Below are 24455 nucleotides of genomic sequence, written 5' to 3' on the forward strand. Positions count from 1 at the left end.
CCCTGTAGTACCCTCTTTCCTTCAGAACATCCCATGAGAGAGTCTCACCAAGGTGAGAGGGTAAGATGCTATTGGATCTGGACTGGGTACTGCGCCTAAGAATTATCTGCTTTCAGGCTCTTGGCTGGGTCCCCAAGTTCCTTGCTCCAACTGAAGTCACTGCTAAAACACTTTATCCCTCCACTGATGACATTCTAGCTGTTTGTCCCAGGATTCCTCATGGTTGGAGCCCCGGACTGGCAGCCCCTAAATCAGAGCCTCATCTTGGCTCAACCTGCACTTGTAAGCAGGAAATGTATCTTACTGCTGGCAGGGCAACCCAATGAGCTTTGTCAGATTCGGGGTGCTCGGCTCAGGTCCAGTTAGGTTCCTGACTTAACATCAAAGAAAAGAATTTCAGGACAAGTCAGAATGAAGCAAAGTCTTGAGTTTATTGGTGAAACAGAAGGCCAGCCCCATTTGAAAAGATTCTAGGAGAGTGTCAGGAATAGAACAACATAGCACCTCTGTAGACACACACATACATACATACATACATACATACATACATACATACATACATACATACATACAGACACACACATACATACATACATACATACATACATACATACATACATACATACATAATTTTTAGGAGCTTTAGTCTGCAACTGAGTTCAGGTATCAGGGAAGAATGGGCTAGTGGGCTTTTTCTTTCCAACAGAATCCTGGCTTTGAGGAGACTTTTTAGAGCCTAGCTGTGCTGGCTTGCCACTGCAGAAGAGGATGCTGGGAGAAGGGGAGCATTTACCAGTGGGTTCTGACTTAGTCACAAGACAGTGGAGCGGAAGGCTTTGTTCACTGGCCACCTCTGTCCTATTTTTTGAGGCAGGGTCTCCCATGGAACCTTGAGCTTGCCAACTTGGCTAGATCCCCCTGTCACGTCCCCCCTCCCCTTTGCAGTCTGTTTAGTCAGTTGTAGCAAATACTTGGGGATGTCCACCACTGAGAAACAGAAGTCAGAACCAGACAAATGAGAAGGGCCCTTCTCCCTTCTCTTATTTCCTACCACACAGACACCACCCTACAGAGCCAAGCTTCATTCTCCATTTCCTGAGGGGTGGGGTCAGGAAGATGGCTGAGAGGGTAAAGTACTTATTGTATAAGTTTGAGGGCCTGAGTTTGAATACTCAACACACATGTGAAAAGCCCAAGGTGGGAGCAGGTGTCTGCTATCTTAGTGTGGGGAAGCAGCCCTAGGTGGGAAGCTTCAGTTTTGATGAGAGACACTGTCTCAGAAAAACAATGTAGAGAATAATTGAGGAAGGCACCCATTGTCAACAGCTGGTCCCCATACACACACTTGCAGGCATCTTCAGCACATACACACACACACACACACACACACACACACACACACACACACACACACACACACACACACGAGCAGCATAGCCCTCTCCTGTGAGTTCTGCTGGCTGTCTCTCTCTGCCCCCTACATTCATCCCTGCCCTCTGCCCAGCTGATTTTACCCAGCGGGAGACCAGAGGGCCCAGTATCATGCACTCTCCCTTTGTTCCTTCAGGTCTGAGGGGGACACAGCTTCTTCCTGCTGTTGGAAGTCTGTGCTTTACCCTGGAAAAGCCTTGAACCACAAAGCTACGCCTAGATAAAAGTCCTTTCACGTCTCCAAAGAAATGGCAAGCACAAGGAAAGACACTAAACAATGCCAACATTAGAGAGACGCAAATCAAAATCATAGAGATAGCTCTTTACTCTTACTTGGAGGGCTACCATCTCCAAAACCGAAAGCTGTAAGTGTTGACAAAGAACTAGGGAAACTGGACTGCTTGTAAACTGTGGGTGGGACTATACAGGTGCTTCCATTAGGGAAAGCAGAGTATTGTTTAATGAGCCACTTCCCAGTCAAGACCCAAAAGCACTAAGAGCTCAGGCTGGAAGAGAGAGGCATGTGCTCTGGTGTTCATCTGAGCATGTGATAACCCAGGTGGACGAAGGACTGGGTAGAGAAATTGCAATCACTCACACAAAAGCTTATTCAGGCTTAAAGGGGAAGGAAATCCTGGAACAAACATGATGGCATATGCTGTAGCGGTTCCATCTGAAGATGTATGCAATATATTCACTCATGGAAAAGACCGCTCAGGAGACAGAGGCAGGAAGATCTCTGTGGGTTTGAGACCAGCCTGGTCTACATAAGGAGTTCCAGGGCGGTGAGACACAGTCTCAAAAAAGAAAAAAAAAAAGAGGAAAAAGAGAGAAAATGAAATGAAAGAAAAAGGCAAAACAAAAAAAAAAAGAAGCTGCTTAGTGGTGGCGCACACTTTTAATTCTAGCACTCAAGAAGCAGAGGCAGGCAGATCTCCAAGTTCAAGGCCAGTCTAGTCTATAGAGCAAGTTCTAAGACAGACAGGGTTACACAGAGAAACCCTGTCTTTAAAAAAAGAAGAAAAGGACAAAAAGAAGTGCAGGCTTTGATAACACAACTCTGTCATCTCAGTTACTCAACAGGCTGAGGCAGGAGGATTGCAAACGCAATTGTAGACTCAAGGCCAGCATGGACTACAGTATAAGTTCAGTTAAGGACAACCTATTCAATATCATGAGATCCTGTCTCAAAAAGGAAATGTGGGAGGGGGATTTAGCTCAGTGGACTTAATCTCTAGTACCAAAAGCAGGGCAACCATCATGGAAAGAATAGCAGTGTTCCCGGGAGCCTGGGCCTCACTAAGGGGCCTAGAGTTCCAGTGTTGCAAGTTGAGAAAGTTCTAGAAACCAGTTGCACAACAGTGTGACTATACTTAGAACTAATGAACTCAGTATTAAAAAGGTTAAGGCAGCTTTTTACAAATTTATCAAATTTTATCTTTTGAGTGTGTGCAACTTATGGTATGTTAATTAAATCTCAATAAAAGCTTTTGTTTTGGTTTTGGGAGGCCTTAAAACAATTCTTCAGAAAACCGGTGGTTCCCAAACGAATTTTCTGGGAATCTTATTTTTAAAAAATCCCCAAACCCAAGCCACACCCATTAAACCACTAAGCGGAGGCAGGACACTGGCCAGGGGAGGTGATCCAGGACACATGTGTGAATCTGGTCCCCATGAAATGAAAGCCTGTGCCTGTGTCTGCCGTTTCTTGTCAAGAGTTGGTGCAGATGAGCTCAGTAGATGTGCTGTAGACGCTACCAGCATTGCAGTTGTTAATTTTATTTCTTGGGGACCCCAGGCTGTCCTGGGGCCTAGAGAGACAGCAGAGGGAAGCAAGAGGGGGCATTCAGGCCAAAGGCAGTGAAGCAGGAGAGGGCCAAGGATGAAGCAGGTAAAGACACAGATAGTTGATAGGGCATGGTAGCAGACCTCTACAATGACAAGGGGCCCTTGCCTCATGGGCTGCCACCTGGCAGCTGACATACTCAGGGGCTCTGGCAAGCCCTGGAGTATCACTCAGCCCAGTGAAGGAACTGTGAAGCAACATGGAAGTCAGCAAGCACGCATTTCGTGTGAGGGCTTTGGGCTGGCTTGCTGCTTGGATTTGGAACTTTCGTTTTTCAGGGTTCCTCAGTAATCCGTGAAGGCCCCAACAGCATCACCTTCTCTGGGTTCTCTGGTCTGAGGCCATTGCTGTTGGTTTCCTGCATTTACCTCCAATCTCCAAGTATCTACCCTGATGCTCACTCCTGTGAGCCAGGAGGGCTCCTTATGAAGGAAGACGGGGCTCCTGTGAGTAACTCGTCAACCAAGCCCCAGCCTCTAACGACCAAGCATCCTTCTCCAAGGAGTCTATTTCTACACAGATCACTCTACTGCTCAAGCACCTTCCATGACTCCCCATCTGCTACCTAATGAACATCTCACCCAATATGCAAGGTCTCATTCTATAGCCCCAGATGAACTCTGTGTTCCCTGATTTGCCATCTGTTTGGTCACCTCGGAGTACTTTCTGTCTCCATCTCTGGGCCTCCTCCCTTAAAGGCCATTCCAATGTCACTTGCTCCAGGAAGCCCTCCAGCTCAAACACAACCTCTCCTTCCTCCTGGCCACCAGAGGACGCTGCTCTTAGGCTGGCTCTGAGTACAGCTGGGAAGTAGCGTTCAAGTTATGCCTGCCTCATCATCAATAATGGAGTTAAGAGAGGAAGGAATGGGTGGCTTCTGTGCCCAGTGTCCGTACCAGGACAAGCAAACAAGGACAATTTGGAGTCCCTGGGGAGCCACTCCAGGCCAGAGGCACCTCGGCCGAGCCAGCGCTGGGACACGCGCCGATCTGCCTTCAGAGCCTGTTTTTGTTTTCCATCTCCCCAGGCGAAGGCTGCGGGGGTGTTTGGAGCCACAGCTGTTTTTTATTGCTCAAAAAAGCCCTGAGCATATTTTTAGAGAGAAGGGGAGAAAAGGAATATTTTCTTTCCTGACCCAAGAGGAGGACTTGCTCCAATTCTCCATCTGCTTGCCCTGATGGGCGGAGCTGGCAGGGAAGTCTCCAAAGGGAACTCCTCCAGGAGAGGACCAAGTGGATGAGCTCATGGGCAGGCTGAACAGGGATGCGGGCACTGTGCCTGCCTCCCCCAACACACAGATGCACGTGCGCACATGTACGGTGGAGACAATGGGGCCCGTGTGCTGGATTAAAGATGGAGGAGCTGGATGGACTGGGGAACATTGGGGTCCCAAGTGCCACCAGAAAACGTGACTGAATAGGGGTGTACTGGCTTCTTTTCCTGGTGCCGTGGTAAAACACTCTGACAAAAGCAACTTCAGGGAGAGACGTTTGTTTACTTGTTTGTTTTAGCTCCCAGCCCATGGCAGGGAAGTCAAGGCAGGACAACATGAAGTAGCAGGCCACGTCCAGAATCAGGAAGCAAAGAGAGCAAAATGCCCACTAGTGCACAGCTCACTTCTGCATTTTATACAGTCTGGGATCCCTGGCCTCCACACTGGGGAAGGGTCCCATCCACAATTAAAGAGGGCCTTTCCCTTTTAAGATTTCTATTTTTATCAAAGTATATGTAGGGTCTGCGAGTGCAGGGGTGCCTGCAGAAGTCAGAAGGTGTCAGATCTCCTGGACCTGGAGTCACAGACAGTTGTGAGCCACCAGACCTGGGTGAGTGCTGTGAACCCAGCTTGGGTCCTCTGCAAGAGCAGTATGCCATCTTAACCACTGATTCATCTCTCCAGCCCCCCAAAAGATCTTTCCAAAACATTTAACACAATCAAGATCATCCCCCACAATCATGCCCAGAGGCCTAAGTGACAGTTAACTTTAGCCATCACAGGCACCCCCACTCCAGGTCTGAACCCAGGACCCTGGTTATGCCATGTTCCCACTGGGTGCCTGAATCCATCAGATCCATGAAAGTTGGGATGGGAATCAAAGATGCACAGCTGGCTCACCATCATCCCAAGAGTGCACAGCTGGATCTCAGTCACCCAAAGATGCTACAGGGATGAATGAAATCCCAGCTCCTTACAAGCTTCATTGAACTCTGTAGAGTTTTTATTGAAATGTAATTGCTCAATTGAAAGGAACTAATTGCATTGGTGGTCTGCAAGTTTGTGTGTGTGTGTGTGTGTGTGTGTGTGTGTGTGTGTGTGTGGTATATGCAGTAACTTTTTTCTGTGGGTCCAGTGTGTGGCATGGATGGTGTTACAGATGTGTGGTGTTTGTGCAGTGTTATGTCTTCAGTGTGTATCATGTGTATCAGTTGGAGGAGAAAAGAGACTCAGAGGGAAGAAAGGAAGGCAGACGCCTGGAAACCACGAGGACCACAGAGGATTCAAACCACCAGGACAACCTGCAGCCAAGAGAGGTGTGTCTTCATTTTGGGATCCAGTCAAAGATGTTGGGGCAGTCTGCAGGGGTGTGGTGGTGTGACTCCCCTGAGGGCGCTGGCTTTCTTTGGAGTACAGGGTGAGGAGGAGGTGGGAAGTGATGTCACAGACACACCGGGCTATGGGGCTTCTCTCCTCTCCATCTTTCCCAGACAGCTGGCAGGCCAGACACCTGCTTCCCACGCTCTTCCTTCTCCTTCCAGGTTCACCTCCAACCTCTTGGAAACTGATGCAGCCCAGCTGGAGACCACCGGGCTTCTTCAAAGCTAGGCTTTGGGGTGGAAAGAAAGATCCAGATTTGAGGCTTCCTCAGCCCTCCTCTCACCCAGAGCCTCATTTTCCTCCACTGTAAAGTGGGGATATCAACTGCTCCCTCTTAAATAGAGATTTTGGGTGAGCGTGTGGAGTATCTCTGCCACATGGGCCTGGCACGAGAGAAGCACCTGATTGATGTGTGTGTGTCCTGTTCCTGTCCCCAGATGCCCTGGGTAGGCACGAGTTATAAGCTAGGCATGACTGATCCAAAGGTTAAGCTTCTCTGTGTGCCAGTAGAGGCTTAGAGAGACAAACAGCAGTTCTTGGAAAGTCACTATCGGATGCTTCCACGAATAGGAGGCCAGGAGGCCAGTGCCACATGGCGTCAGACCTGACTTGACTGTGGCACCCTTCCCTACCCTCTCACTGGCACCCTTGGCACTGTGATCCAGCCCACAGTGACATGTAAACCCCTGCCTTCAGCCCTGAGAAATCACCAAACCCCAGCTCTTTGGTCTCCTTCCCTGGAACCATGTCGCCTGGCCCTCTCCTCTCAGAGCGTCCAGGCTCCTCTCAGAGGAGTATACTCCTTGGTCTTCAGTTGGATGTTCCAATCCCCATCTCCACATGGCCAGCATTGGCTTCCTATATATACATGTCTTCAACTCCCCACCTGACTCCACATGCCTGTTACACCCTGCAGGAAGAACTTCATTAGTGTCTGGCACCTGTGGGAGGCGAACACTCAGCATGTTGTCACCCGAGGCCTGCAGAAACATCAGGCTTTTGCTCTCACAGGGTCTCTGGAATGTCACCCTCAGCAATCTGTGATCACCCTTCAAGACCTCCCTAGTTGGCAACTCCTACAGGAAGCCTTCCCTCTCCAGGACAGTGTGGACACCGTCTTCCCATAGGAACTGCCTAGTGTCCCTAGTTCCTTCTGCCATCTCTGTCCTAAGGGGGTGCAAAGCCTAGAGTCCCCACCCACTGCCCTGGCATGGTCTCTCCTCCACCCCAGTTTCTGTGCCCTTAGAGGGCCCATTCTTCAGCCCTTCTTGCTCACAGTGCCCACAGCTGCTCTCCAGAGGCACCCCACCTCCCACACTACCCCCAAAGGCATTAGCACAGGCTTAATTTAGGTGACAAAGTTTCCTGAGGTTTGTGAGATGGTGCAGAGTGCTCCAACCCTAACCACAAGACAACTGACATCCCAAGGCCAGGCATCCCTCTCTCACACAGACCATCCCTCAGCAGCTGAGGAGGACCTGGCCTGGAGGAAAGTTCTAGAAGCTCCCCCTGTTATAATTTTAAAACAAAAACAGCAAGAAGGGAAGTTGCCCCCATATAACAGGGCTCACATGGGAGGTTTATTGGAAGAGGAGAGAGAGGGGGCAGAAAATAAGGCAGAGAGGAGGGCAGCGAGGGGGCAGGGATAGAGAAAGACCAGTTCCTGGGGACAAGAGTGGTGGAAGAGAAACAGACGGGAGGTAGACAAGGCCCACCTTTTATAAGGAATGTAGTAAATGTGCACAGGGGGTGCTCTTAGTGACTAAAGCTAAGATGTATCGTATCTTGTCAGGCCCCTAATGGCAGGCCAGTACAGATGCCTGAATACTAACACCCCCCTCTCTTGTCTCAGTGCCCTCTCATGCTCCGTTCCCAGTGCTGTTGAGAGCTTGGGCTGGTGAGTCAAGGAGCCTGAGAGCCCCTGTGTGCACCTTCCAGCAGGTGAGAAGATTCCTGCTGCTCTCCTGCACTGTGAATTTAAGGGAAAGATGCAGACAAAGGCAAGATGACAGGTATGGCACTCCCCCTTCATTGCCTCTCTCCAGCTGGTGAGCAACAACCCACCTAACCTGCAGCTACACATAACCTTACCAGAAAGCTCTGCCCATTCCACAGTACAGTATACCGCAGCCAAAGGAAAAGCAAGCAACTTATCTGAGGTCATTCATGGAGTCAGAACCATTATGGAGCAACTGTGGCCCTTGGGTCCCAGGGAAGCCTGAGAGGGGAGGCCATTAGGTGTTCACAGGAGTAGGGAAGGCATGGGTTCAAATCCTGAAGCCTCCTCTTGTTGTGTGGCGCATGTTGCTGATCTCTCTGCCCTAGGACCTCGGTGTCCACATCTGTGCCAGGTTGATAGACACTTGAAGACTTGTAGGCTCTGTTCAGACCCTAGAAAGGGCTCTGGGAATGGTGGTAGGGCGGTGGTTGCTGCTGCTGCTGCTGCTGCAGCCCCGCCTTCTTATATCACTCAGTGGCCAGCACCTGGCCCTGCAGGAAGCCTGACAGGAGCTGAGGTAGAGGCTCTTCCTGTGGCCAGGAACTGGAGACCTCTGCCCAGCTTGTCCAGCCCTAGCACTGCTCTCACAGTTGCTGCCTTCCTCTCGGGCCTCACTAGCTCCAGCTAGGCCTCAAAGGCTCATTGTTCTCCCCGCAGACCCTGAACAGGCCAGGCATGCCCTGCTGGGAACCAGTGAGATAAAAATAGCCCAGGAGTGTTTGGGTTCAGCAGCTTATCTGGCTTCTGGGGTCAAGAGGTGCCTGTGCTCTTCCTGTCCGCTACTCTGGTGAAGCCCAGCTTGGCCAGCTTCCAGGTCAGCCTGACCCAAGAGCCCAAATGCACATCACAGAGTGCTCAACGGAAAATCCAAAGTTGGCTCTGATTCCTGAGGAATAGAGCCTGGTGGAGTTCAGGACTCAGAGGTGAGCTAGGTCAACTTGCCAAGGGTTGGGAGGAAGGGCCTGCAAAAACAAGCTGGTACAGCTAGGGAAAGAAGGCATCTCAAGGGACAGGATGGCAGAATGGGGGGGGGGGGGTTCTAGCTGCAGCACTGAGAGGCAAAAGGGATTGGGGAACAGCTCGGGCTCCTTTAGAGGACCCTGAATACCAAACAAAACTCTCCTGGATTTGTAGACCATAGACAACTTCCCTCACACTCCTCTCCAGCCAGTACTCCCAATCCTCAATGGGGAAGATGGAGAAGGCCCACAACATATCCTTCCAGGCCTGGGGAGGGGCTAAAGTCCACTTGTGGGATGGGAATGCCAAAGGCAACAGCATAAGAAAAAAATACCCTTCAGATATACATGAACATGTATATGCAAGCAAACGCCCATATATCTTGCAGTGATATGAATGAGAACAGTCTCCATAGACTCACATATTTGGACATTTGGTCCCCAGTGGAACTGTTTGGGAAGGATTAGGAGGTGTGGCCTTGTTGGAAGAGGTATGCTTTAAGATTTCAAAAGCCCACAACCTATCCAGTTAGCTCTCTGCTTTGTGTCTGTGGATCAGGATGTAAGCTCTCAGCTACTGCTCCCACACCATGCCTGCCTGCCTGTTGCCTCACTCCTCACCACGATGGTCATGAACTCTAAGGCTTTAGAAACATGAGCTCTAATCAATAAACATCTTCTTTATAAGTCACCCTGGTCACAGTGTCTCTTCATAGCAATAGAAATGTAAGTAGACACACCTAAAATAAAGTTAAAAAAATTCAGGGCGATTGCTCAGAGGATAAAGCACTTGCCACGCAGTGTGAAAACCCAAATTTGAAACCCCAGAATTCAAGGGGAGGCCAGATACAGTGTGGTTCACCTAACATCTTGTTGCTTCTATGTTGAGACAGGAGGTAGAGACAGGATCCATGAAAATTCAAGACCAGCTAGCCTGAAACATATAGTAACAAACAAGAGACCTTGCCTTAGCCAAGGTGGAAGGCCAGGACAGTCCTTTGATTTCCATGTGATCCTGCACTCACACTCACATACATTGAACACACACATGCTCTCTCTCAGACACACACTCATGTACTCACAGACACACACACATACACAGGTATCCACACATGCACATACTTGTGCACTGTACACACACAGAGGCACACTCACATATACATACTTATATAAACTAACAGGTGTGCAAACATGCATGTACTTGTGTCCTTGTACACACACCCACAGAGGCATGCACACAAACACACTTTGTCCATGACTTCCGAGCACAAGATGATCTCCTGTATAAATAAAGATCATCTATAAAAGCTACGGTTGCACTATTTAGTGGTGAAAAACTAAATAGAACCTGTGTTAACAAGGACAGCCAGAGCAGAAAGGAACAATCCAAATTGTCTCTATTTGCATGAATATTTGGAAAAACTCAAAGCATCTGGAGGTTGGGGACTTCTAAGATATCTTTGTGTTTTTTTTTTTTTCCCCTTGGGGTGGAATATATCCTAGCTAGCTTCAGCTGAACTTGACACAATCCAGTTACCTGTGGAAGTCTAGATTGGGGATTGCCTTGGTCAGATTGGTCTGTGGAGCATTTTTTATTGCTAATTGCTAATCGGGGAAGGTCCAGCTTACTACGGGTGGTGCCATCCCTAGGCAGGTGAATCTGGGCTGTAACTGATCTAGAAAGCCAGCCAGTAAACAGCATTCCTCCATTGTCATTGCTTCAGTTCCTGCTGCTTCCAGGTTCCTGCCCCTAGTTCCCACCTGGACTTCCTTGGATGTTGAACTACAAGATGAAATGAACTCTTTTCTCCCTAAGTCATGGTATTTATTCACAGCAACAGAAAGAAAACTGTGACGGGTACCAATGTAATCAAATATATACAGGATTCGAGTGCAGAAAAGTTCCAAATGCGGACAGAAATAGAAGGAGTCTAACTTGTAGAGAGACATTCCATGCTCATAGATTGGGAGGTCCACCACAGCACATGAACCAAAATACAGTTTCCAAGCAATTATGTAATATCAAGATCTCAAGAGGGGTTGTATACTAGAGTATCCCCCAATTAACAGACTGCTAAGGCAACTAGAGTAGCTAAAATTGTTTGACAAAAGAAAAGAATAATTATCTAGCATGCACAAAACCCTGAGCTTGATCCTCAGAACTGCATAAACTGGGCCTGGGTACATTCCTGTAATCCCAGAACTCAGGAGACAGAGGCACAAAAGTCAGAAGTTCAAGCTACGTAATGAGTTCTAGGCCAGCCTGAGCTACATGAGACCTTGTCTCTAAATAAATAAATAAACAGTTAAGGAAATGTCTCAGCCATTGTCACACAAGCCCGAGGATGTGAGTGTGATCACCAGCGCCCATATAATAAACCAGGCATAGCAGCATGTGCCTGTAACCTCAACATTGCGGAGGTGGAGAGGGCAGATCCCTGAGACTTGCTTGCCAGTCAATCTAGCTGAATTAGTGAGCTCCAAGTTTATTGAAAATTTCTGCCTCAAAAACGTGCACTTGTTCCCGTGAGCACCGACACACAGGAATACACACATGTTACACACTAAATAAAGAAAAAATAAAAAAGGCATCACTACCCCAGGCTTCCTGAGTGTGGTCCATCAGTCAAGGCTGTGTGGTGTTGGTAGAAGGGTGGAAACCCAGATCCACAAAGCGGAGAGTTCAGAAGTAGACCAGTGTGAGGAGAGCCATAAATTCCTGCCAGGGAACTAAAACAACTCAGCAGCCTGCTACACACTCTCAAGGACAGAAGCTGCAGCAAGGACATTAGAACAAGTGTAGGTGAAGATGGAGAGAAACTGAAAACACACATGCTGAGGTTTAACAGGGCCCCGGGGGGTTAAATACACAGTTCACTCAGCCATTCCACAGCTAACCGTCCTCAAGAGAATGGAAAACACCACCACACAAGACAATTGCACATGAATATTTATCATGGCATTGTTCTCAACTGAAAAAAAATAAATAAATAAATAAATAAATAAATAAATAAATAAATAAATAAATAAAATACAAAAACCCCAGGCATCCATGAAGGAACATAGAAATCCAGTGTGGTGTGTAAAGTGTGACTGTAGACAATGGGAGACTATTAAGTAATAAAAAGAAACCCAGGGCTGACATATCATAACACCCTGAGCCTTAAACCATCAGGGTATGTGGAGGAGGCCACAGAGTGGGTGATCCCATCCTCATGAAATGTCCAACATAGGCAAATTGCAGAGACAGAACACATTAGGAGGTAGACTCAGGGAAGGAAATGACTTCTAATGGGTAGGAAGGCATTTGGGGGAAATGATGAAATTGTTCTAAAGTTGATTGTAACAGTGCCTGTACAATTCTGAAAATACCAAAACTGAAGCAAATGCCCCACCTCAAAATCATTGGTTTGTCCATTGTAGGTAGATATCCCCATAAAGCTGGTTTGTTTCCTTAAGCAACTCAACAGGATGGAATCTTTTCAACCAACAGTACTGGAGAGATTGCATAAAAAAATTTAAGTTCAATATAATATATAGCATCTGGGGGTTAGCTCAAAATAGATCATAGATTTCAATACAAAACTATGAAACTTTTGGGGGACTGGAAGGATAACTCAGTGGTTAAGATCTCCTGCTGTTCTTCCAGAGGACCAGACGTTGGTTCCCAGAACTGACAGTAGGTGCCTCCCATCCACCTGTAACTCCAGCTCCAGGGGAGCCAATGTCCTCTTCTGGCCTCTGCAGGCACCTGCATAAACTTGCCCATATGCTCATACAGACACACACACACACACACACACACACACACACACACACACACACTGATAATAATAATTTTTTAAACTATAAAACTTCTCAGAAGAAAATATTAGAGATAATTTGAAACTGTTCATCTCAAGGAAAAGTTCTTAAATAAAACACCAGGATCACAATCCATTTTTAAAAATGATAAATTGATACTCATCAAAACTAACAGCTTTTGCAAAAAGACAGGGTTAAGAGAATGAACCGGCAAGCTATAAACTGAAATTATTTGTCAGTGATATATTCAACAAAGAACAAGCATAGCATATGCAAAGTACTCTCGCAGATGGGGCACACGGGAAGAGGGATGGGATATGAACAAAATACAATGACACATATTTATGAAGATGTCATAATGAAATTAATTATTTTGTACTCTGCCTTTAAACATAAGGCTAAAATAATATAACAAAGTCAAAATTCAACAACCCCAGAGTAAACAATCTAATTAGAAATGGGCAAAAGACATCTCAACAGTGAGGGTGTGCAAATGGCCAGTGTGTGCTTGAAGCAAGGCACGGTATCACCAATTGGTCCTTAGGAAAATGTGAACTGTAACTAATGCCATATTACCACACATCTGCCAGATCAGCAAAGACAAAACAGAGATATGGGGCAACATCACCTGCTGCCAAGGGCACAGAAATGATCTCACATGGTATGGGGCTGCTACTCTGGAAAATAGTTTGTCAATCTTTTAAAATCTAAAACTGCACTGACCACAGGTCCCAAAAATTGCATTCGTGGTCATCTGCCCAGAGAAATGGGAAGTGACAACCACATATAACTCCACATGACTTCTTGTAGTGGCTTTAAATGGAATAACCAAACACTAGGGGCAGTCAAAGTGTCCTTCAAAAGGTAAATAATGAACTGTGGCACATCCACACTGTGAGCTACTATTCAGCAATAAAGAGACCTGATTTATTGATATATGCAACAGCTTAGCTACATCTCAGAGATGTAGCTGAATGAAAAAAAGGACTTTAAATGTTACACACTGTATGATTCCATTTGTGTAACCTTCTGAAATGACAAAATTATACAGACAGAACACAAATTAGTGGTTGCTAGTGAGATGGTGGGGGATGTGTATGGCTATAAAAGGCATTGAAGGAGCTCTTTGTGGTGACAGAATTGTTTTGTCGTTGTGTCATTGTATCTTCATTGTGGTAGTGGTTACACAAATCTACACTTGTGACAAACTGACATCAAACTCTACACACATACTATACTACAATGTCAGTTTCCATTTTCGATCCTGGTCTATAATCATGCAGGATGTAGTTACTGGGGGATACTAGGTGAAGCATACATGTGACTTCTCTATACTATTTTTGTAATTTCCTGTGAATATATAATTATTTCAGAACCTCAAAATTTAAAATAAAACCTTGCTTTCATTGCAGTAGGAACTTTCCCAGGACGATGGATGCTGGCTCTTGTGTTGGAGAGCTGGATCACAGCAGCAGATCGGTGTCCAGCCACTGTGAGAAGCCAGCCACCCAGCTCCTTTGGGATCAGCTGACTACAGCTCCCTGTGGAGCATGTGGGAGAAGCAAGGGTGTCTTGTTAAACCGCTGAGCTGGGGCAGCACTGTTGTATCAGTAGCTGACTGATAAACGTCCACTTACCTTCCACAGTCTGAAATGAATAGGTGGCTGCCATTGGTGAGCGACAGACAGCTGCTAGTCCTTCAATCTGTTCTACCCTTAGGTTACTTCAGAGTCACAGAGTAATAAGAGCTCTTTTTTAATTTGTTTGTTTGCTTTGTTGTTGTTGTTGTTGTTGTTGTTTTAAACTGGCCATATTGCTTTCTAAACTAAGACAACATTCCCAGCCTCCCTTATAACTCAGTGTGGCCATGTGACTAAGGTCAGGAGCGTCATGTGACAATCTGGGGCACCTTCTAAGAAATAACTGGCATTAGCCTTTTGCCCATATTCCTTAGCCCCCTCACCTCACCCTGAGGGTTGGAGCTCTAGCAGACATTTTGGCTGTGGGGCAGATGCTGCATTTTTAGGAGATGAAGCAACATACAGAAGGTGCTCAGGTCTGTGATGCTCATGGAAATATGCCAGACCTGTGCTGTGGGCATCTCCATTTGCTGTCTGTGTGGGAGTTCTCCGTTTTGTCTTGTGTTTCTGTAACTCACAGTAGAAGTCAAGCTCTATTTGCAGAGTGTGGGCAAGTGGAGGCCATGGTCAACCTTAGGTATCATTCCCTAAGTGTGCACTAGCTTGTTTTTTGAGATAGTCTCTCACTGATCTGGAACTGGCCAGCAAGCCCCAGGGAGCAGCCTGCCTCAGCCTCCCCAGTGCTGGGGTGACAAGAATGCACACTACATTTGACATTTTTGCATGAGTTTTAAACTCGGCCCGTCTGCAGTCCACATACTGAGCCATGTGCCCAGCCATTAAATAGGCACCAACTAAACACTAGTCACATGTCAAAGCCTGTGATAAGACTGGTTATGCAATGAAGGGTGAGACAGATGGAGAACCCATCCCCAAGAATGTTACTGTTGAAAGGAAGAGACAATGACAGAATGAACCCATAGGGACAGGCAGTTACAACCTGTGACAGGTGACAAAGGAAAAACACCAGGCACTCTGAATACACAGAAAGGCCTCTTGTAGTTAGTATTATTGTCTGGAAAAGCTTCCTGAAGAGGTGATAGCTAAAGCAAGCTTCAGAAATAGGGTTTGAGGGATGGAATACAGCCTTGAACTCAAGAGCACGGATCCTGGAGCTGTCACAACCAACTCCTCTTTCTTGTGTCACCAAGGGCAGGATGGACTCTGTGCCTCAGGTTTTGTTTGGTTTGGGCGTTTGGAGTTGTTTTTACTTGCTTGTTTTTGACAAGGTTTCATGTAGTCCAGCCTAGCCCAGAAATTGCTATGTAGCCAAGACTGACCTTGAACTCCTGACCCTCCCTGCCTCCACTTCCCGAGTGCCATGTGCACACTATGCTCAGCTTCTGTATCCCTTTTCCTACTGAGAAATCAGAGAGTTCATGAGGTTAGAGTTGCTAGACACTTACTTGCCAGCACTTCCCCAGTGGGCACTCTATACGTAGTGTCATGGCTGCCTTTTGATGGTAGTTCAGCACCATTCCCACATACTAAAGGATAAACTGAGGCCAGGAAAGGGAAGCAACCTGCTCAAGTCTAGACAACTAAGTGGGTGAGTTGCCAAGGCCTGGCTTCTGAATCTGGCTCTATGACACCTTGCCACAGCAGCTACAATACAATGGCGGCTCTTTGCCGACAGAAAAGTCAGGCAAGCTAGCCCTCCATCCATATTAACCGTGCTATCTGTCATCACTGCCATACCAAGCAGCAGGAGGAGACATATTCAGGCAGTGAAACCATGTATGCAAAGGCCCTGGGCAGAGGTAGCCCCAGAGCATCTGGGATGGGAGGCAGGCAGCCAGCCTGCACAGAAAGCTCATACTGGCTCTCATGTTGCAGAGACCTATTATCACTCTCTCTCCATTAATGAGGGAGCAGGGGCTCAGAGAGGTGATGTGACTTATCTAGGGTCACAGTACCATTGTACATGAACCACGTCCACTGTCCTCCAATGGTCCTGTTCTTAGCCACTTTGGTCCTGGCCTGGAATGCACCAAACTCTAGGGATGGAACCAGCTCCTGGCACAGGAGAACTTGGGAGGAAAAGCCAACGCTGATCCCAGACCTGTAGGCTTGGTGCCTCTGTGTCCCTGCTCACCTATCTATCTTCTCTGTGTCTCTCAGAGGCCTGCAGACCAAGTTGCCTCCCTCTGGTCTTCCCTGCCTCCTACTCAGTATGAGGTACGGTTTGGGGACTGGAGACTGGGGTCCCAGTACTGCCATCAGCAAGATGCTCACCCACATTCCCCCAGAACCTTCACTTTATCTTTTATGTGATGAAAATAATCCTTAGCTCCTGCCTCAGGCTGCTGTGAGGATGGGTGGCGGACAAGGCATCAACCATACCACATTCAGAGTGTGCCTTGAGTATAGAGAACTATTCTCATCTGCAAGCTGGCCTATCATCCCTCACTAACTACCATCCTCTCTTTGAACTGGCCTGAAACAGCCCCACAGCTCTTCTTCAGGAAGTCGGTCACCTCAGGGCACTAATGTGGCAGGTTTGGGTACCTCTTCTTCTTGCCTAGCTCAATCATGGAGAGGACAGGCAAAGCCAGATGTTCTGCAGATGTTGCCAACTGTAAGCAAAACAACAGCAAACAAGGTATGTCTCTGAGCTCAGAGTCTGTGGCTTAAGTGAGGGTCCAGAATTCTAAGGCAGAAACAGACCTGGGGCTGGGGTGTTAGGAGCCTGAGATCTGGATAAGAGACAGAGAAGTTCATCAGAGAGGCTTAGAATCAGAGAATCTATGAGTAGAATCCCCCACAGGATACCAATGACCTGCTTCAGGGTCCTGACGACAGATAGACAGAAGTTGAGAGCCCTCAAGAAGCTCCCAGGCCCTCCTGCACACCCTCGGGAAATAATAAGGTCCCTGTCAGGGAAGGAATGCAAGCAGAAACCCAGGAAAGGCTGCAGCATTGGATGGCAGCTTGGACCAGCTGGTTTCTTGCAGGCTGGAGGAGCTTAAGACACTGGATGTCCCAGGCCAGAATAGGACAGGAAAGTATGTTGCTTACATACCAGTCTGAGCAAGAGGGCTTTGACTCACCCACATGGAGCCCAACTGAGTTGGCATGGGCACCCAGTAGAGTGGCAACTGCTGAGCCCTCCCCACTTACTCTTCTAGCTGACCCCAGTTGCTCCCAGCCAGGACAAGGCTGTGCAGCCATGTAAGGAACAGGCTGTCTGACTTACTCCTGAGAACATGTTGGTTGTATCTTCCAGCTACACAAGGATCTGAGAAGAAAAGCTCCCCATTCTCTCAGGTCTAGTTAGATCCCAGATATGATTGCCAATAACAGCTTATGTTTAGGACACATACCCATGCCAGGACCACCCACCAGTGACCCTGTGTACAGCTTCACTTAGAGTCCCAACTCTCGGGACACAACTGGAGGCAGAAAGGCTAAGAGACTGATTTCCAGGTCAGTTCTAGGAGGAAGCAGAGCTAGGGACTGAGAGAGGCTGACTCCACATCCGCGCTGAGCTAGGGTCTTGACTTGCCTTGGTCTTCCTGGCTGTGTGAGAAGAGGTGCAGAAAAGGTCTTCCCAGCATGACACCCACATTGCCCATCCCAGACTGCTGGTCCTAAACAACGCTATACAGGTGAGGGCACTAAAGCCTAACAGGATAGGAGGGTATGCCCAAACACACACAAACACCCGTCAGGGAGTCCAGTTAGGGCCAGGACGGGAGAACCCAGCGCCTTTCCAGTCCAGCCTCCAGCTGCTCAGCACAATGCCAAAGACATTCTGCAGCCAAAAGAACCAGGGTGTGCATGAGTCATGGAAAGCAGGCAACAGGGCCTTCTGAAATGGGAATTCCATCTGCCTGACTTTGTTCTCCTGGACTTTGGTTTCCATGGCAACTTGGGTTTGGAAGGTGGAGGGTCTGGCTCATGGCTGCATCCCTGGAACCCAACGAAAGAGGACGGTGAATCTCTGTGTGTAGCCAGGGACTTTTCCAAGCCACAGAGGAGCCAGGCCAAGCGGAGTATCAGGGTCCTAAGCTCTGGTCTAGCACTGTTCTCAACCGTTTGGAGGAACAAGAAGTGGCTTTGCAGTCCTCAGGTGTCAGGCCCTCCGACTCAGGCTGGAAGAAGCCTGGAGAAACACCCTTGCTCTCAACTAGAAACACAGTTCTGCTTCCCAAATGTTCAGCCTTAATGAGGTTCCGTGGTGCGAAAGGCCTTCACTGTTCACAAAGCCAAAAAGGCTCAATGACTAGGCCTACTGCTAGGTTTCCAGGGCCTGGGGAAGGAAGACCCAGCACTACCAACATATATGGAGTCCCTGCTCCATGCCTGGTCCAAGGCAAATCTCTCATATGCATTGGCTCACTGGGCCTCCAGCATGAAGCAAAGTCATCTGTGCTGTCTTCCCTACTTGTATCAGAGCCCCACCTCGACAGGTCAGCTAGAGTGGAGCCAGTAGCAACAACGAGATTCAACCCAAGACTGTATCATTCTAGTACCCATGGAGCCTTTGGAGACAGAATAAACCACACCTGACTATGATGGTGCTTATCTTATAAAGGGGGAGACTAGCCTAGTGTCCAGATGGTCTTCCCAAGACAGGCCCAATGTGTAGCCTTTGCAAAGGGGCAGAAGTCAGATAGTAGGCTCACACACTCCTGTCCAGTGAAACCCTGGGTCTGCAATGGGAATACAACCATGGACCCTCTCAAACTCATGCCATACCCAAGCATCCTGCATGGCTCAGTCCCCAAACTTCCTGATGGCTATTAGCAGCTCTGATCCTCTCCCTGTGCAGGGGACAGACATAGCATGGTAGAGAAGGCAGTGACTGCCAGGCCCATGTCCTCTGCATCTCCAGCTCCCTGGTGAACAGACCTGAGCCCAGGTCTCCAGCAAGAAAGAGGACCTAGAGGATTACATCTAGACTCTCATGTACCAGCTCTATGAAGATTGTCTGAGTCTCCTAGAAGAGCTAGTCTCACTCTGGACCATGCCTCATGAGGTTGAATGTGTGGGCTTCAAGGCCTGCCTGGGCATCATCTTTGCTCTATTTTGGGGCCCTCCTCTTCTCTGTCTAGGCACGAGTATACTTCCCTCAAGTATTCCTTTGCAGGCTTCTTCTATTCTTCTACCTTTGTATCCTTCGCTACATGGGAGAGGAAACAGAACACAAAGGAGAGAGATGGGCTCAAGGCCTCAGAGAAACTCTTGAGTCCTGCTTCCTGTACCTCTTCAGCTATTCCTTCTGTTAGAGAGACCTGTGAGCCTACTGCCACCCTACTTGAGCCTCTGGCCCCATTCATCTCTCTTTCATTCATCCCAGTGTACCTAAATGTTCCGTTAATAGTGCAGGGTGTAGCAGGGTAAAAGGGAGGAACTGGTCACACAGGCAGCTAGCCAGCCCACTGAGCTGCCGTCCCAGGGCCAAGAGCACAAGCTTTACGACCAATCAGGCTTCATTCAGTTAGACCGTCTCTGTTACCTGCTGCCTAAGGACCTTACCCCGGCCACCTGACTTGCTTCACTGTCCTTATCTGGACAAATGAGGAAAGATGCCAGGATCCCCAGGAGGGTGTGGCCCAGCAGAGGAAGCAGCCCTCCCCAGTGCAGCAGTGTCTCTGGCCTCGGGGTAGTCAACAGGTGGTAACAAGAAAGAAGTAGCTGTTGGTGTGACAGGGTACCTCCCAGGCCTCCCAGTCCAGCTACCCATGAAGGCTAGAGACTAGGGACACACAGAGAAGACCAAGAATGAGAATAACACAGGCCTTTTATTTGTTCCAGCACTTGTTACGGTGTGGCCGGAGGGCACTATGCCTTCCCAGATCTCTTGGGGGACACCCACCCAGGGGGTGCCAGACTTCTGCAGCATTGCCCCCCAAGGCCTTGTCAGTCTAGAAGGCCCAGCTGCCACCACTGGTTCTTGGGACCAGAACATGCCCTGAAACTGTAGGATGGTAGCCACCCCCACAGGTGGCTTTAACAAGGCATTGGTTAAGATATTGCACTTGTAAGTTAAGAAAACTGACAGGGCGAGGGTTTCCTATTACAGTTCATGTGCCAAGCATCCAACTACTGTTTAAATAAATAAAATTCAATGGGGGAGGGTCTGAGCTGTGAGCCCCAACAGCCTCCAGGATAGCCCCAGAGCCCAGGCCTGGGCCTCCTGACCCTCCCTCCCCCAGCCAGTTCTCTAAGGAACTTGGTCAGTGTGAAGTCTCCGAATCTCCAAAGCGTGGAGCCACAGCTCCTGATCTGGCTCCACCGGGGCCCCTGACCTGCCAGGGCCCTTGGTCCCCTCGTACCGGGGCATTGAGGACCTGATGCAGCCTGTCCTCCTACTCCTGTAGTGGCCTGGGTCTCTCTCAGTCCAGGCCTCGAATCCAAATGTCCATCTGTCTGTCTGGAGACACAGCCTCTGGGGGCTCGCTTGCCCCCTCCGTCACAGGGGAGGGAGGCGGGTGGGCAGGAAGCCCGCTCCGCTTGGTGTGAATGCTGAGCTGGATACTGGTGGTCCCTAGAGTGGGGGACTCATCTTCTTCTGGTTAATGAGGTCCAGGTAGAGGTCAGAGCGGAGGAAGCGAGGGTATGAGTCCTTTTCCATGAGCCCAAAGATACGCTTTTGTGCCAGGTCAAAGCAGCCTCGAGTGACACTCTGCAGGTTGTCCTTAGTGTGTTCTCGTGTATACGAGTCCAGGTTTACCTGAGGAGTCACAGAGGGACATGGTCAGGGATGCCTGTCTGGAGGCCAAGTACCAGGGAAACAATGGGGCCAATAAATAGCATCTTCTGTACCATGTGACATTACAAAAGACCCCAAGACCTGGTTCAGTCATGTGCTGCTGGGTGGCAAAATTTATGACACCTGAAAACGCCACTCCTAGGGCCAGGCTGCTGAGATTCATGGGCAAGCAGCCTTGAGATAATCTCTTGGGGACATTGTCCCTCAGTTTTTCTATATGTGGGCTAGATGGTGCTATCTATCCGTGGAGCTGTGTGAACCATGCCGTCATGCCCACACACAGAGGGCACTTGGTGGGAATGAAGTCTCTGATCAGGCTCTCTAAGATGCTCTTTGTTTCGTGTGTGACTGTGTGTGCCCATGTGCATGCTTGCACATGATGGCCAAAGACAACCTCAGCTGTGATTCCTCAGAATCAGTTAGCCTTTCCTTGGGAAGACAGGATCTCTCATTGACCTCTCATAGACTGAACTAGACTGGCTGGCCAGCAAACCATCCTGTCTGCCTCCTGAGAGGGAATTACAACCACATACCACAATACCTGGTTTGTGTGTTGCATGGGTTCTGGGGATCCAGTCTGGGCTTTAATGCTTGCAAGGCAAGCACTTAACCTATTGAGCTATTGCCCTAGCCAAGACTCTTGGTTTTTAAAATGAGGAAAATATTCAGAGTTGTTTGAGAGGTCATAATAAAACTAAACATAGGAGCTCAGCATGTGCCTGGCATACGGCAGTACTGAGCTAGGCCATTTTTGTGATGAGCTGCCATCCTATTCTCTGGTCTACCTGGCAGACTAGACACTAAGAGTCACTGGTGCCTCTTCCTTTCCTGAGCTGCTGGCTGCCTCCTAGCCACAGAAAGCTTCTTGGGCCAGGGGGGGCTGAGAACTCAAAGTCATAGCCTAAAGCCTTACCTCCTTGCAAGCCTGGATCGCAATGAATTCAGCGAAGATCTTCTTGGCTTTGGCTGCCATCTTGGACTGTGATTTGACCTTCTTGAAGTCCTCGCAAGCTAGCCAGAACTCCAGGTTCTCCTCACTAAACTCAGTGCGAAGGAAGGCTTGGAACACTTCTAAGCCATCTGTGAGGGGAAGACCAGGCCAAGGTGAGAGTTATAGCCAACCTTACCAGCCCTTAGTACCCCCACACACTGTACCTCTCCAAGAGCCTTGAGAGGGGACATCCTGGGAACTTACAGTCCCCGCTCCCAAAGACTGATGGAGCATTTGGACATGGCCCTAGCCTTGTGAGTGTCTTGTTTGGGGCTTTGGCTGGTGTCCACAAATCTATGCCTCAGTGTCTTCCTCTGTAAAACAAGGATTATCCAACCCGTCTCCTGGAGCCATGGGAGACCAGAGGGATCCTGCCCCAGAGGTGCCAGGCACACTTGGCCCAGTGTGAGCCCTCAGTACATGGAAATGGTCTGAGCACACAGGTCCCAATGGCCTCTGGCAGGCAGGGCTCGCTCCCTCGGGCAGGGAGGGGCTGGCAGGAGCCAACCCAAAGGCCAAACTAAGAGCCCTAATGTGCCCTTCTGTTCTCTAACAATAGCAACACCTGACTGGGACCAGGATACAGTGAAGGCCCTTCTGGTGGACACTCTCTAGGCTGAGTTATGGGAAGAGGGCTAGGGTGGTGAGAAGGCAAGAGGGAGACAGAGGAGTGGCTGGCCCCTACTCACATTTGTGAAGCAGCAGCTTCTCCAGGGACTCACTCCATTTGAGGGCTTCCTCCGAGGTAGGCCTGAGGAGTGTGGATAGGAATACATAAGGACCTTTGGCTGGAAAGCTAATGCTACTTCCAGCTCCTACCACCCCTGCCTCCTGGAAGGAGTTGCTTGCTGAGTACTGGGCTCCCCAAAAGAACAGCTTCCCTCACCTTGTAGTAAGATCCAGTGGACAAAGCCTCTTGCCCGACCCCACTGCCCTGTCATTCTCTTTAAAAGCCAGTAGTCACCAGAGTCTCAGGACAGCAGAAGGTACCTACTTGAAGGACTTTGTTGTCTTGTCTGCCTTGCTGGCTGGCTGGGCCCCCGGAGACTCATTCCGCCGCCTGAAGATAGCCAGCTTATTCTTCATGTCCTTGGCTCTGCGGGCAGAAGCAGAGAAGAGGGTTGATCAGCTGGGCCCACACGATCCCTGCAAACTTGGGTGCAGGAGGCTGCAAACTGGAGCAAAGGGGCACCTACTCCTTCATGGTGTGCCGCCTCTGTAGGTTCCCATTGCGCGTGAGGTACATGCCTCGGAGCATCTCCGAAGAGTCCCCCACCTTGCAACTCAGGATAAACTGAGGACCTTCAGGCTCCTGCCTGCCACAGGGCTCCTAGGCTTCCAGGCAAAGGTGCAGACTGCAGAGGGCTGGACTGTGCTTTCACTCTCTTGTTCTCTGTCTCTGTCTCTGTCTCTGTCTCTGTCTCTGTCTCTGTCTCTGACTCTCTCTTTGACTCTCTGTCTCTAACTCTGTCTCTCTCTCTCTCTGGAATCCTGGCGGGGATGACTGGACTCCAGGCACAAGCCCGGCTGGGACTCAGACAGGCGGAGCCAGGAAATGGGAGGGACCAGAGGGGGAGCAGAGAAAAACAGCCCTCCTGGCCAACCCTGAGAGGCAGCGTGAAAGGGGCATGTGTTTGCAAAGGACAGCCCCTGGGGCCAGCCCCAGGCAGAAAGCCAGACCCAGTTATTTGTGACCCACCTCCCTTGTTACCGTGGCAACAAGGGGGGGCAAGTCAGCAAACTGCTGGGCAGGAAGGAGGGAGGGAAGGAGACTCTGCCCACCAGGGTGGCAGGACCGACTATTTTTAGCCAAAAACCATTTTTAGCCAGGCTGCTCCTCCCAGAGGCAGATTTTAGCTTTCAGGAAGTTGCTGGTGAAAAAAGGGTTAAAGGCCCCTTGTTCTACTTCATGGCACTAGTCTGTGGTCCCCTGCCAGCTCCTGCATGCTTCTCACTGGCATCGGAGAGGGCCATCCCTTTATATACAAGAGACCCCCAAAATCTTGGTAGTTCTAAGCTTACATAACCTAAAGTATAAATACTATAAACTTTGGGGGTGGGTGGAGAATCATTTGACGGTTTACTTAATTTCTATGCATATTTAGTTTTGTGATTGAATAATCTTTTTTTCATTTTGCTTTTGTTCTCCATAATTCTGAAGATATGAAGTGTTGACTAAAATCAAAGATTCAAATAAAGATTACATTATCAAAATCACAAAACCAAGAAGCTTAAATAATTAATTTTCTAGATAGTTTGTGGAATTTCTCCTTGTGAAGCTATCCAATCCTAAATGCTCTAGGACCTCTGGGATCATTGTGGCACTATACCTGGTGGAGGCTGGCAGCTCAGCTATGAAGATGAGTCAAGCCCAAGCTCCCCCAATCCGCTGTGTCCAGCCCCCTAACTGCTCCAGAGGTCAAATTCCCTGCTTATCTAACAAGGATGATACTCCTGCCATCTGCCGGAGTGTT

The 24455-nt window shown here is 48.8% G+C and overlaps 1 protein-coding gene across 10 annotated transcripts in view; it reads right to left on the reverse strand.

Moving 5' to 3' along the window:
* Nucleotides 1–20000: 20000 nt before the first annotated feature.
* The window catches only part of Rgs3 (regulator of G protein signaling 3), a 118869-nt gene continuing 114414 nt past the window's right edge, over nt 20001–24455 (reverse strand). For 8 of the 10 annotated variants that reach the window (XM_035439857.1, XM_035439858.1, XM_035439856.1 and 5 more), the window contains 4 exons: nt 22976–23077; nt 22671–22732; nt 21904–22070; nt 20001–20951 (listed from right to left, as the gene is read on the reverse strand). In XM_035439857.1, the coding sequence (XP_035295748.1) occupies nt 20766–20951; nt 21904–22070; nt 22671–22732; nt 22976–23077 (517 nt within the window). In that variant the 3' untranslated portion in view covers nt 20001–20765. Of the gene's footprint in view, nt 20952–21903; nt 22071–22670; nt 22733–22975; nt 23078–23177; nt 23521–24455 lie in introns of those variants that run through there. The other 2 variants (XM_027400311.2, XM_027400310.2) reach the window with 2 other exon arrangements.

Source organism: Cricetulus griseus, chromosome 2 (assembly GCF_003668045.3).
Source record: "Cricetulus griseus strain 17A/GY chromosome 2, alternate assembly CriGri-PICRH-1.0, whole genome shotgun sequence".
Classification (NCBI taxonomy): domain Eukaryota; kingdom Metazoa; phylum Chordata; class Mammalia; order Rodentia; family Cricetidae; genus Cricetulus; species Cricetulus griseus.